At 36.0% G+C, this 12,788-nt stretch overlaps 1 protein-coding gene across 1 annotated transcript; it reads right to left on the bottom strand.

Annotated features, from left to right (window-relative positions):
• Positions 1-4,161: 4,161 nt before the first annotated feature.
• Positions 4,162-10,896, bottom strand: LOC113149540 (adhesion G-protein coupled receptor F3-like). The gene is made up of 9 exons (XM_026341738.1): positions 10,671-10,896; positions 9,056-9,295; positions 8,759-8,899; positions 8,468-8,667; positions 7,692-7,871; positions 5,862-7,193; positions 5,418-5,459; positions 5,202-5,228; positions 4,162-4,651 (listed from the first exon to the last, which is right to left on the bottom strand). Exons 1-9 carry the CDS (start codon positions 10,888-10,890, stop codon positions 4,580-4,582), a joined length of 2,454 nt encoding a protein of 817 aa, XP_026197523.1. The 5' UTR covers positions 10,891-10,896; the 3' UTR covers positions 4,162-4,579.
• Between the last annotated feature and the right edge of the window lie 1,892 nt (positions 10,897-12,788).

Here is a 12,788-nt window from a genome sequence, read left to right as displayed (position 1 = left end):
GGGTGAGAAAAGGGAACTACATGGAGCATTTTTAAAAATGATTCACATGAACCACTGCGTAAAGGAGAATGTGAAGGAATGTAACACTGGGTACACATCCTCCTACTATAACACTGTCTGTCATTATTCATGAGTGAATACTCCTGTTACCTGTATTAATTATATATAGCGCCTTAAAATGCCTTTAAAATGAAATACGTCTTAAACAAGTTATTAGACGAGCACTGTAATACAAACCGTCCATGTCTGGATCACTTGACAACAGTCTTTGTGTCATATGGTTTTATTTGTCTTATTAATTGTTATAATAGATCTTATCATCAGCTATCTGTTTTTTCTTACACAGCACGTGGAGCTCATGTTTTAATCCAATTTGTTTGCATCACTTTGCATTTTCAAGTATGAATACCAGCAGTAGTTTCTTTGTTGCTCCTCATAACAGTGTGTTGTTCAATCCTGCACAAATGAGAACCTTCTGTATATAAAACACAATCATATTTTCATGATAGTACTAGATAGTAGTAGATAAAGAGAATCCAATTTGACAAATGTGAACCTGTGCCTTCAATAACTGGTGTGACTCCCTATTGCAGCACAAAATATTTAATATAATATTTAATTATTATTTTTTGTTATCTTGGACGTATTTTAGTCCATTACTCTTTAAAGAAGTTCTTCAATTCAGAAGTGCTGATTGGCTTTCTCTCATGAATTGCTTCTGGTAGGGTCTGACAGGGCCAACTGCACATAAGAGAAGTACATCTCAAGTTCCTGTAGGGATACTTCATAAATTCACAGACAGAGAGAGACCCAGAGGATTAAGCCTGATTCTAATTTCCCCCTCATATGACACGTTAATCCCAGTAAATTATTAATAAGTGAATCATTTTCAAGCAAAGACTAATAAATGATGTAACATTTTTGTTTTAAACTGTCAACCTGCATTTCGTTTTTTGTATTCAGAAGCTGACCCTCTAGTTAGTTGCAAGATCAAATGCCGGAGGCTACGCATCAGTGACAGTACTGTAACTGCTAAGTAGCTGAAGAAGCATTCTTATCCTGTATTTAAGTGAAAGTATCAATATCAAGTTGAAGTTTGTATTTTGTATATTTCATATCCATAAAGTTCATGGTAGCTGCAAATAAAGTAGAGTAAGAACTAGTATTATTAGGGTTGAGTAAAAAGTACAATAGTTTTACCTGAAAATGGAAACTCTCAAGTAAAGTACCTCAGAACTGTACCCAAATGGGGTAAATAAGTGAATTTGCTTGATTTTACTACTGTGGACAACAGCACAGAAGTTGTTCCAGTTATCATAAAGTACCCCAGTAAGAGCCCTTTTTAAAAACAACCAAAAAGCACCAGAAACTTGTTCCAAGAGCCCCGTTCAGAACCACTAAAAGTAAATCCGCTTTGACTTACTCGATATCTACAGAGCCAGTCACATCATCATCATCTTGCTGATCACACAGGAGAGTAGCTCTCTGTTCTCTGGCCCTTCGAAGGTCCTGCTGATGAAGAAACCATTGAACTTTTTGTTAACAGGATTAGCAGTTTTACACCACATGACACATTGTTCACCAAATTTTAATTTGTTTTCAACACAGTAACAATAAACACATGGCCAGGTGACGTTTGGAAGAAGATGGTTGTTATATTAAATCAGACACATTTTCCTACATCTTTTAAGATAAAACTATAGAATCATCAACAGTTGCTATCTAGATCTAACCACAATTTCACATCTCTTTTAAAAATATAAAAATATAAAAAGTTCTCACCTCAGTTTACAATTAGCACCGTACAGAAGCAGATGATTTACCCTTCAGTTTTGCTGCAGTTAAGATGAATAGGACTGTGCTCTACCTTGGAGGTGCACATCTAAATTTAAATCATCATAACGAGCACATCAATCAGAAAGAGTGGACAGTGCCTGTGTGTGTGTGTATGTGTGTGTGTGTGTGTGGAGGTTGTTACAGGGCATGACGCTGTGACTTATGTTTAAAAACCATTTGCATTAATGCCATGTACCAGCTGTCTATCAGGTTCCATGGATATTTGTTCAAACAACAGATGCATGTGTCATGAACCCATTTCTGTTTGCTGCTCTCTGAGTCAGTCTCCTAAAACCTCATGCTGCAGATCTTCTGCTATCATAAAGCTGGTTATTTGCTTACTTAAACAAAAGTGAAAACCAAACAATTTCCAATACTGTAAACAGCTGAACACATGTAATCATCATGTAATAGAATTGAATCAATACCCAACAATGTTTATAAGGATCAAAATATAGTGGTGAAAAGTAACAAAGTAGATGGAATCAAATACTTTTAAAAATTTGTTAAGTAATATAATTTTACAGTTTGTGGCAGCACTGACAGATTTCTGTAGTAGTTTTACTTTTAAACTATGTTGTACAGCTTTGTACAGCTTTTCTCCTGGCTAGTACTAGTTAGATGACTTATTAAGGTATGTATGTATATTGTAAAATACACTAATAACTATGGAACTAACAGTAACACGCAACTGAGTAGAGAGCATTTAACTTGGAGTAGTCTCTGGATCTTTTTATGTCAAAAGCAGACAGAGTAATCATTAACTATCTCTTATCTAATTTTTACATTTCCTTTATTTACTTTAGCAAAGTAAGACAGAAAGGTTTGACATTTGTATAGTAGCAAAAAGCAAGTGCACAGGTGCATCAGTCTTTCACCACTCTTGTTATTCTTAATGTTCTTCTAATGGTGAATTGTGATTATTATAATATAATGTTAAAAATATTAATAACATCCTTTTTCAAAAAAAGTTTGTTCTTTTTATTTATTTATTTTTATTTAAGGGGAATCAAAAGTATCCATTGAAAAATCAGTTTTATTATAAGGTTGCTTGCTTGGAATGGGGAGGGGCAAGTGAAAGAAACAGCTTCCCCATCAAATCAGTTAGGGAGGATTTGGTGTATCAAGATTGCTTGCTGTCCTTGTTGACAAAGAGTACAGACAATGCAAACATCTTAATGGGTGAAAACTAACAACACAAAATAAGTCTCAAGCTAAACAGGACACTTGCAGTCAATGTGTTGTTAGTGACCCACTGTTAGAAACAGCACTAGGACAAAATGTGTGTTGTGTGTGTGAGTAAAAAATGAGCAAGTCAGTCAACAATGTCTCTGGCCTTGTGCGACACTTGTTTTACATAGGCTAAATGCCAGTGATGGTGCTGCTTTGTTTATTCATTACCAAGGCATAAAAAAAAATAATAAAACAAACACACTAAACTTTAGAAAATTCAGAAATTCATCGATATATTGATATTACATTCTCTATCACCTTACCCTAATCACAACAAAAACATTCATAACATTTAAATGCCCAAACATTGGGTAAGCTAAAAAGTCCAGGGCTATCTCTCTTATCTTATCTTAAATTAGTGAGGAGAAGAATTTTAAATTCAATTCTGGATTTTACCTGGAGCCGATGGAGAGAAGCTAACGTTGGAGAAATATGATCTCTCTTGCTAATTCCAGTCAGAACTCTGGCCACAGCGTTTTGCATTAACTGGAGGCCTTTTAAGGAGTTTCTGGGACATCCTGTTAAACATTTATTTCATGTCTGAAGTAAAGGAGATATTCTGGTCAAAGATAACTAAGAGATTTATTACAGTATTACTTGAGGTCAATACTAAGTCATCTACAGTAAGTGTGTGATAAGACATAGTATCTCTGAGGTTTTTAGGCCCAAGCAAAAATAACCTCTGTCTTATCTGAATTTAGGAAAAGGAAATTGGAGGAAATTCTTTGAATCTTGAATCATGAATATATACAGTAGTTACCAGAAAACAAATTTGTCTGAATCCTTCTGTTTAATTTGTGTCATTTGCAGTTTTTTGCATATGAAGGACTAAGAAGTCAGGCACAGGAGAGGCAGGGCAATTTAATGGTTTTATTCACCCAAATATCAGTAATCATGAAAACATAAACATGTGTCCTTAATTGTGAATATGACGTCAAAACAAAATGTTGCAAATATCCCTTCCATAACAGAGCTCAAATTTACAAAGTGGGATATGTCCACGAGCAGTGAAGAAAAAAAACAAACAAAAAAAAAAAACAAAAAAAAAAACACACACATATATATATATATATATATATATTTTGGGTTAAACAATTAACAGCGTTACCATCACCATATATAAGTATTTATTATACAGAAATAGAAAGCTAATATGGACAAGATAAATGTTAACTGATAAATGTTATAACTGATAAACTATTTATACACGAAAAACACCCTAATTAATCGTACATACTTGGTTCTGACCAATTACAACACTCACAGTAGTAGTAGCTCCATGGCCTGGGCAAACCTTTTTGCTGGAGGACGTCTAAATATCTTAATACCTCTTTATTTACTTTAAGCAATAACATTACATAATGATTGTTAGACCAAATCACACTTTAAATCAAACAAGCTAGAACAGAAACACAAGCAAACTAACACATCTGTGATACATGTGAAGTAAAAATATATTTTTTGTTGTATGTATGTCTGTGTATGAGGTGGAAAGGTCCATATGAGTCCTTCAATATTGGTCTTTAACATTTGGGTCTGTGGCTGAAATCAGATTCTTCAAAGTGTCACTTTTTGATTTTGCCTGAGGACAGAAGCAAACAGATGTATTAAACAAACAGTACAGTTGGATTGGCGACACTTATTCATTTGATTTTGTTGTACAACAAAGAAATGGCTTTTTTTAATGCTATGCAAACCTCATTATATTACACTAAGGTTTAGAGATGATGGCACCTTTTGTATCAGATCACACAAATTGAGGTGAACAAAAGCATTGGAACCTGTAGGTAATTAAGTCAGTTGACGTTAATAAAACTTTGACCTGACTTGTTCTATTTACAGTATGCTGCTCAGTGCATCAGTGGTTTCAAAGTAGTTTTAGTCCAGACTAGATAAATATCTTTTATTATTATATTATATATTATTTCAAGGGTTTTGGAATAGAAGAAGAGGTCCAAATCTCTTTTTCCTTTTTTCAGGCACGTTATATTTGTTCATATTTATGACTTAGATGAAGATCAGATCACATTTTATGAGAAATGAATGCATAAAACTTTGAAATTCCATAGAGTTCTCACACTTGTTTTTGCCACTGCACCATAAGTAAGTTAAGAGCTTAAAGGTAAACTCACCATAAGTATCTTCAGTTCATCTTGGATCTGTAATCAATTAAACAAATAGTCAAATTTAAAGCATGGTGCTTTTCATGGGTCACCAAGTTTAACCCATGTCTCCTGTGGCACAGGTAAGACTTCCAACAAGGCTAGTCTAGTATTTTGTTCTTTATGCCCACTTGACATTAATTATCAATAATTCAATATCATATTAATAATAAAAAAAAAAACCACCTTCTGCTCTGTTAAACACCCAGTCAGCAAAATGAAAACACCCTGCGGCAGAAAGAAAGAAACATTTTTAAAAGGTTTAATCAATGACAAATATTTTGTCTATCTATCTATCTATCTATCTATCTATCTATCTATCTATCTATCTATCTATCTATCTACTTAGCTCTTATTTCAGTCTTTTCCCAGTGGGGGCAATATTTTGGACTCCAGTATTGTAGGCTACAGAGCTACAAAGGGTCAGAGTTCACTTGCGTCTAACTGCCTAACTTAAATAACATCAACAATATACTCACATCATAACATTCCTCAGACTACAAAAAGCTTAATACAGCTTTCCTCAAATCTAAGTGATGTGGGGGTGTTTAGAGATGAAGGTGCTATCATACTTGTAATGGTACATCCCTAACATCAGCATTATGTTTGTGTAGGTTGCTGTCAACTTACCTCAAAGGAATTGAGTATGGTGAAACAGAACTCAACAACTGTATACATGGGAGTTTTTTGGTCCAACATGAGCTGAATAAAGCCAAAAATCCATGTTACCCCAAAGACAGGTGTTAGAATGGCAACGACCTTCAAGATGTTTTTGGCTGTCTCTTCATTGACGGTCTTGTTGCCATTAGGAACAGGGGACTTCACTAGTGTAGCAATGACAATTCCCATAAAAATGAGATTTGTCAAAATTACTGTTCCCACAGGAAGGAGAAAAGCGTGTATGGATCCCTCCATGAGGCTTTCATAAACTAGCCAGCATGTTTCCTCATCATAGTAGTCCCTTTTCTTGTAGTAGGCGTGTAAATAGCTGGATCCCACTATGAGCACTGGGCAAACATAGCCCACAAAGCTGGAGAAGACAATGAAAACTCTTTTCCTTAGTGGGCTGAAGACAAACATGAGCTGGTGGACGAGCATGACGCTCAGACACAGCATCCAGCAAAACATGGCCAAATAAAACAGGTGTTTACATACAGTCAACACTAGGCACCAGGTCTCAGAGAGATTATCAGGAGATGTAGAAGCCAAAAAACTGACGTCAGCGAGCAAGAGGAACACGGCGATGTTCACCATAGCTGTGTGACGGAAATGTAGAAGATTGGTCTTGACCACAGCCGACCACACTAGAGATTCAATGATGAGGAAGATCAGCAAGCAACAGATGGATACACCCAGACCCACATTGGTGATTATATCCAGGGTTACGGTAAATTTTAGATTAGATTTTCCATAAATAATTTTTTCATTATTGAAGATGAGTAATGAGAATGAGGTCAAATGGTTACATTGGCACAGTGTTTGAGTTTCATAACTAGTGTCAACACTGCATCCTTCGTCTGACCAGTCCTTCCTTGTGGTGTTCCAGAAGACACATAATGCTTCAGTGTTCTTCAGTTGGTCATTGGGAAACTCTAGCCTAATTTTTACTGATGGATCATTGTTGTCCTCCAGTGTGGCTAATAATAAGAGGCTGGTAGGTGTCATGTTGCTGTAGATGTTTCTTAATCTATCCGTTAGATTTTTCACAGCAACAGTTTTCAGTGTTCCATTGGTCTTGTTCATATTTACACCAACATCAAACACAGACAAATTACATTCACTACTGGAACAGAATTTGAGTTGTAAGTTTGTACTGTTGACTCCTTGACTTGTGTTGAACTTAATATTCTTCATGAGAACCTCCAGAGATTGAAGATAATCAGATGACATGCTATGAAGAGTAGATGTGTTGACGACATTCCAGGTCTTGCTCAACAAATTACTTGCTGCATTGATAAAATTCTAAAAAAAAAAAAGGACAAACTTAATCTTAAGACACATTTTTCTTGTATTTAAACATAGCTATCTTCTCAGGAACTATTGCTTACGTCCATAAATTGCACTTAGTACTAGTGTGATTAATAAATGCAATTTTATTATCTACTTTAAAAAAAGCACTGTCTCAGGCCATGGAAGAGTTTTGTAGTTATAAAAAGCTATGGAGAAGACTCAGCTCATCAGAAGCCATGAGATGCGATGAGAGACCTGGCAGCTGATCTTTTATGTTTTAAACATTTTTTTAGTTTAAATTTAGATGTGAGGATTGTGTGGCCCCTCACTTGTGACAGACATTTCATACTGAGGTGATGTCGTTAAAAAAAATTACAATGACAAGTTAGCATCTACATCCAAACACTGAAAAAACACAGAACCCAAGTTTTGTGGTTTTGTATTGTGTTGAGAAGTTAAAACTCCCTATTCAACGGGTGAATAAGGTAATGATAATCAGTTGTGGCTTACAGGCAAGACTTCCTCCTGCAAGGCAATATTGTTTGATGCATTGGCCATTATAGTAAGAATGTTAATGGATGCAGTAATGTCGGCAATATTGTCACTGGAAGCAGATGCAGAGTTGTTCATAAGTCCTTGAAATATTTTCATGGCTCTCTCCTGTGTAGCCCCGAGTCCCTGCAGGAAGTTCTAGAAATAGAAAAAATGTTCAAAGTATAACATCTCCACCCAAAACATATATAGGTCAAAGCTGTAGATGTGGCCATGTAAGTTTTAATCTGGGTAATTATAATAAATTCATAGTGAAATTAATATTTAAACTAAATTCTAAGTTCAATTCTTCATTTCATCTGAATTGACTGACTGTGGAACTTTGTCCACCATATAGTACTCTCCAAAACAAACAAAAAAGCAAACAAACAAGCAAGCAAGCAAACAAACAAACAAAACTTAAGATATTAGGTTACAGTGCATGCATACTACTAAACAGTGCTTACAAAAAGATAAACTCTTTGGTGTTTCATGTTTAATTCTGGTATTGACATTATAAATCCAGTCACTGGTTAATCAGTATTCCAGGCTACCATCACAAAAAAAACTCCAAGGCATTAAACAATCTCCAGAGTTCAGTTAAGTCCATCATCAAGAAAGGATAGGAATATGGCACGTTTAAAATTTGTCCTATTATCTAGTATAGTATAACATACTATATACTATATCTCTACTAAAACAAACCAGGTGAGCCACTGATTAAACCACTGGTTCTGTGATCTGTCCATACTTACTTCTGAGCTATTTAAAAGTGTGTTCAGCTCTTTGTTGACGCAGTAGTCGAAGACAGGTTGCCAGGCAGGACCATCACAAGTGCAGGATTTATAACCAACTCTGCCCTCTGGACATGTCCGATTTATCACTGTAGCTCCAGCTGGGGTTTTTGGCCAAAGGTCTCCAACTGTCACAACCTCATCACAAAATATGCTATCCGCTGACAGATAAATGTAGACAATCATTAGTTCATGTTAGACTGAGTAAAATTAAAGTAGGTAAAATCTATTTAAAACTAATTTTAAATGTACCATAAATCACTGGGATGTCCACTGTTGTGCTTCTTTCTTGGCCTTTAGTGTTTTTAAAGGTCACATTAACATATTGTGCATCAGATGTTTTCTGGCAACTGATGGGAGCAGTGAATGTATAGACCAGGGAATCATTATAAGCTGTAATAAAAGGAGGGTATTAGTTTCACAGCTAAATGTAAGCATTTTGTTTTCATTTGTGTTGTCTGCATCAGTTAAAGAAACATGCTGCTGTGTTGGAGCAAACAGGAAGAAAGTCAACAGATACATTTCAGAGATACTGTAAATGTGTCTTACATGTGTTATTCAGAGGATTTTCCACTGTACCATTGTAGCTCCACCAAACCTCATAGCTCTCTGTACTTTGTGGGATGGTGATAGAGATGTTGATGTTAACACTGCCAGTCTGCTGTTGTGAACAGTCGGCTGTAAGAGGACTGGTTACTATGGTGATCACATCAGGGAGGAGTGCCACACTCAGGTGTGTCCTTGCCGTGTGTCTTACTGAACCACTGGTGAATCCACATTCATATGTACCTGAAATTAAAAAAAAGGAATCATATCCCAAAGCTGAAATGGGCAGTGTCGTGTATTTGACCGTGCTAATCCAGAGATTTTGTCTACAGTGATGTGAGTTCACAGTAATCGTAACAGTCAGTTCATCTTTGAGACCTTTGTGACACGTTTAGAGACATTTCCTTCAGGGTTTCTGAAATATCACATTCACAACAATGAACGGGACAGATGCACAGAAGATAACGGTGACCTTTGACCCTTGCCCACCTAATACTAATCAGATCATTGTTTAATTACTATTAATTTATAAACTAATTTCTTACAGGTGCCATCCCAATGTTAATACAAACCTTATTCATTTGCAAAACTATGTCAATCACAGACAACAAGGAAAGGTCATGTTTCATTCCAATTATTAAAAATATTTGCAGCTATGGTCAGAGAAAATATTTTTCAAAACAATTCTGCAGACCTTTTCCTTTGTGTAGAATATATAAACTTTCTCTCTTCAGCCTCCATCCTTCGGTTAATGAGGATGAGAGGAATTAATGTGGCCATCAAAAACTCTCACTTGACTACACTTGACTATACATTTTCCGATTGTACTCTGTCTTCTACATTTACCTGGATGTGCCCTCTAAAGTTATAGCAAAAAGCCCACACCCAGACCTTTTATCCAAAGCGACTTACAAGTGAGGAACAAGGCAAGCAAACAAAATCTAAGTCAAGGAGAAAAAACATCAAAGCAAAGTGTTTCTGTTTCAAGGGATGTGACAACAAAAGAGTAGAAAGTTTTTTTTTTTTTGTGCAAAGGAAGATGCAGAAGAGTTCTGTGTTCAGCAGTTTTTTAAAGATTGCAAGTGAGGAGGCTGAGCGTGCAGAGATAGGCAGCTCATTCCACCATCGTGGGATCACTGAGCCGAACAGTTTTCCTTGGTGTCGACTGTGTGGTGCTGGTACCACCAGACGACGTTCCCCGGTTGAGTGCAGTGGACAGGAGGGAATGTAGACCTGAATGAGTACCCACCTAGAGTTAAACTTACAATTAAGATGATTTGATGATTTGCACGAAGCTTAAAATGTTCTCAGAAGAAATCTCAAGATATTTACAATGTCACAGACAACTTGAGACGTTCTTTTATGGCTACTGAAAAATTTGTGTATTTGTAATTTCTTTTTTTTTTTTTTTTTTTTGAGGAGATGGTTTTGACTGAAAAACCTCAATCCAGGCATGAGATGTAAAATAAAAGAACTCCAGATCAACAACAGATCACTAAGAAATAGCTAGGCCTACAAATATATGTGTTTAAGATATTCATGCCAAATTAACCAATCAGTGCTTCAGTTTTACAGTTTTTTAAGGGTTAAATCATAAATGTGAAACCTCTGTACTTGCCTGCCCAGGCACCTGTCACATTCTTGAGGGTGAGCGTGGTACAAGAGTTGTATTTTGGTGTGGTACAGTTGTTGTCCAGTTGGACCACAGTACCAGGGTAGAGTTCAACAAGCTGATCATTGTGGGAGATGTACCAGTTAGCTCTGTCTGTCGCCTCCTCAAAAGTACATTTCAATACTGGGCTGGACCCATAGCTCACTGTAGTGTTTGGGGACAACATGGTGACCATTCCTGTGTGAAGGCAATTTAATAAAAAAAAAAGAATACATACATATAGAGTGTTAATATTAGAAATGGAATGTACGGCCTTCAACAACTATAGGTTCACTGGTTTGACTTTAGTGCAAAGCAGGATATCGAGACACTTTCTTGCCAGATTACCATGGTACATTTTGATGTCCCTCTTTGAATATTTGATTCAAGCTTTATGGTTTTGTGACTACTTTGATCTATTGAAATGCATCTCAAAAACTACACTTTAAGATTACAGGTATCTTTATTACCCTGAAATTAATTCCAAATGTCAGTCTATAGTGTATGATGTGATGAGCAGTTAAGCCCTCGACTGGTTCCATGGCTAGTCCCATCCCCCCGTCCCACCTGGACCCTGGCCCACAACGTACTTAAATACAGTGCGGGAAGCGTAAACTACAGGGATCATGCACATCAAATCATACACATCTACGAATTTCGTCTGTCATATATATAATTACGAACTAAAGGAATGACAACAAACAGCAACAATTTTTCCACAGAAACACACATAGTATTGTGCCTGTTATTCCATTATGCCACTCACTAAGTCACTAATGTAAGCAAATATAATACAAAATCATCTGCATGTTATGTAGGACATATTTGCTGTGGATGCAATTTCAGTTGCAACAGACGAGATTGTTGCACGTCACATGGTAAAATAGATATATCTATATATTTCTTTTATATTTCTAAAGATTTTTTTTTTGAACACAGGATAGAGTCATCTATTATCTCTGTTGAGACGGTGTACACTTTGTCTTCAGACAGGGGTACATTGTTATATAGATAAAGCTAAACTGCTGATATTGGTTCCACTGTATTGCGCCTTCTGTGCTGTTCCATCCTCTTTTCCATCCTCTCGCCATGACTTATGTCACCCAGATTACTGACAGCCCTGTATAGTTTCATTGTAGGATTTTATTGTATGTTGTTCTACGTTTATTAGCAGTGTATCTTGTACTACACTGTCCCCCCTGGAGCCCTCATTTTGTAAGTTGAATAGTGTGCAGTCACCTTTCTGGTCAAAGTCTTTTTTGTATAAAGCTTTGCCCAAGAAATACATCTGGCATTGATCTGTGACATTATTCGCTGTCATCGGCCCAATGTAGATATCTACAAAACAAAATGTATTTTTATGTTATTTTTTTTTACATTTTTAGCAGGTTTTTTAAAGTGTTTAATTACTTAATTCATGCAAGTGCGGGTGAGAGGAGAGAGAGAGCGTACGTATGTACCTACATAATATGGTAAAGCATTTAATTTTGAAATGCCATGATGTCACGGTTCTAATGAAAAATCATAAACAGTGCATTTTTGTAGGTATTATAAAAGATAACTTACCTGCTGCAAAGAGCTGAAAAGGCACGATTACAGAATTATTCTTTCTACCAAACAGTTGTAATTTCACGTCTAATATAAATACACTATTTTTTTTATTCCATTGTGTGACAAATAAACATGGTTGAAATTCAACTCATTATTTAACTGTTATTATTTAATTTACTTGGTTATAATTCTATCCAACCCACAAAGAAGCATCTTTACCTGATAGCAGACGTACACAGCTCTGATCAAAAATATGAAAACCCTGGAAAACATGGTTTCTCTGGAGAAAACAAATAAGAAAACCAATTATGGAACTATAGAGACTGAAAATGCAAACAACTCACAAGTCCATAAACAAATATAGAAATGTGTGAGGAAGGTGCAGTTTCCTTGTTATTTTATGTACTAGATCACTTCTGTTAATTTTAGAAAGCCAAAGTGCTGACTTGACAGAGTGGATTAGTGCATTAAGGTGATTGTAGAGGCGTTTTTATCAAAGCCCCTGAGCACTAGCACAAAGGTTCTATCCGTGTC

The sequence above is a fragment of the Anabas testudineus genome, chromosome 24 (assembly GCF_900324465.2).
Source record: "Anabas testudineus chromosome 24, fAnaTes1.2, whole genome shotgun sequence".
Taxonomy (NCBI): domain Eukaryota; kingdom Metazoa; phylum Chordata; class Actinopteri; order Anabantiformes; family Anabantidae; genus Anabas; species Anabas testudineus.
This window is presented reverse-complemented; position numbering and strand designations above follow the sequence as displayed.

Excerpts from the sequence above, each read along its gene's own strand:
- LOC113149540 (XM_026341738.1), bottom strand. The coding sequence starts at position 10,890 with ATGTTGTCCCCAAACACTACAGTGAGCTATGGGTCCAGCCCAGTATTG. Across the intron at positions 8,900-9,055 it reads AAATCCTCTGAATAACACAT|CTTATAATGATTCCCTGGTC; the intron begins GTAAGACACATT and ends CTTTTATTACAG. Across the intron at positions 7,194-7,691 it reads TGCAGGAGGAAGTCTTGCCT|AATTTTATCAATGCAGCAAG; the intron begins GTAAGCCACAAC and ends TTTTTTTTTTAG.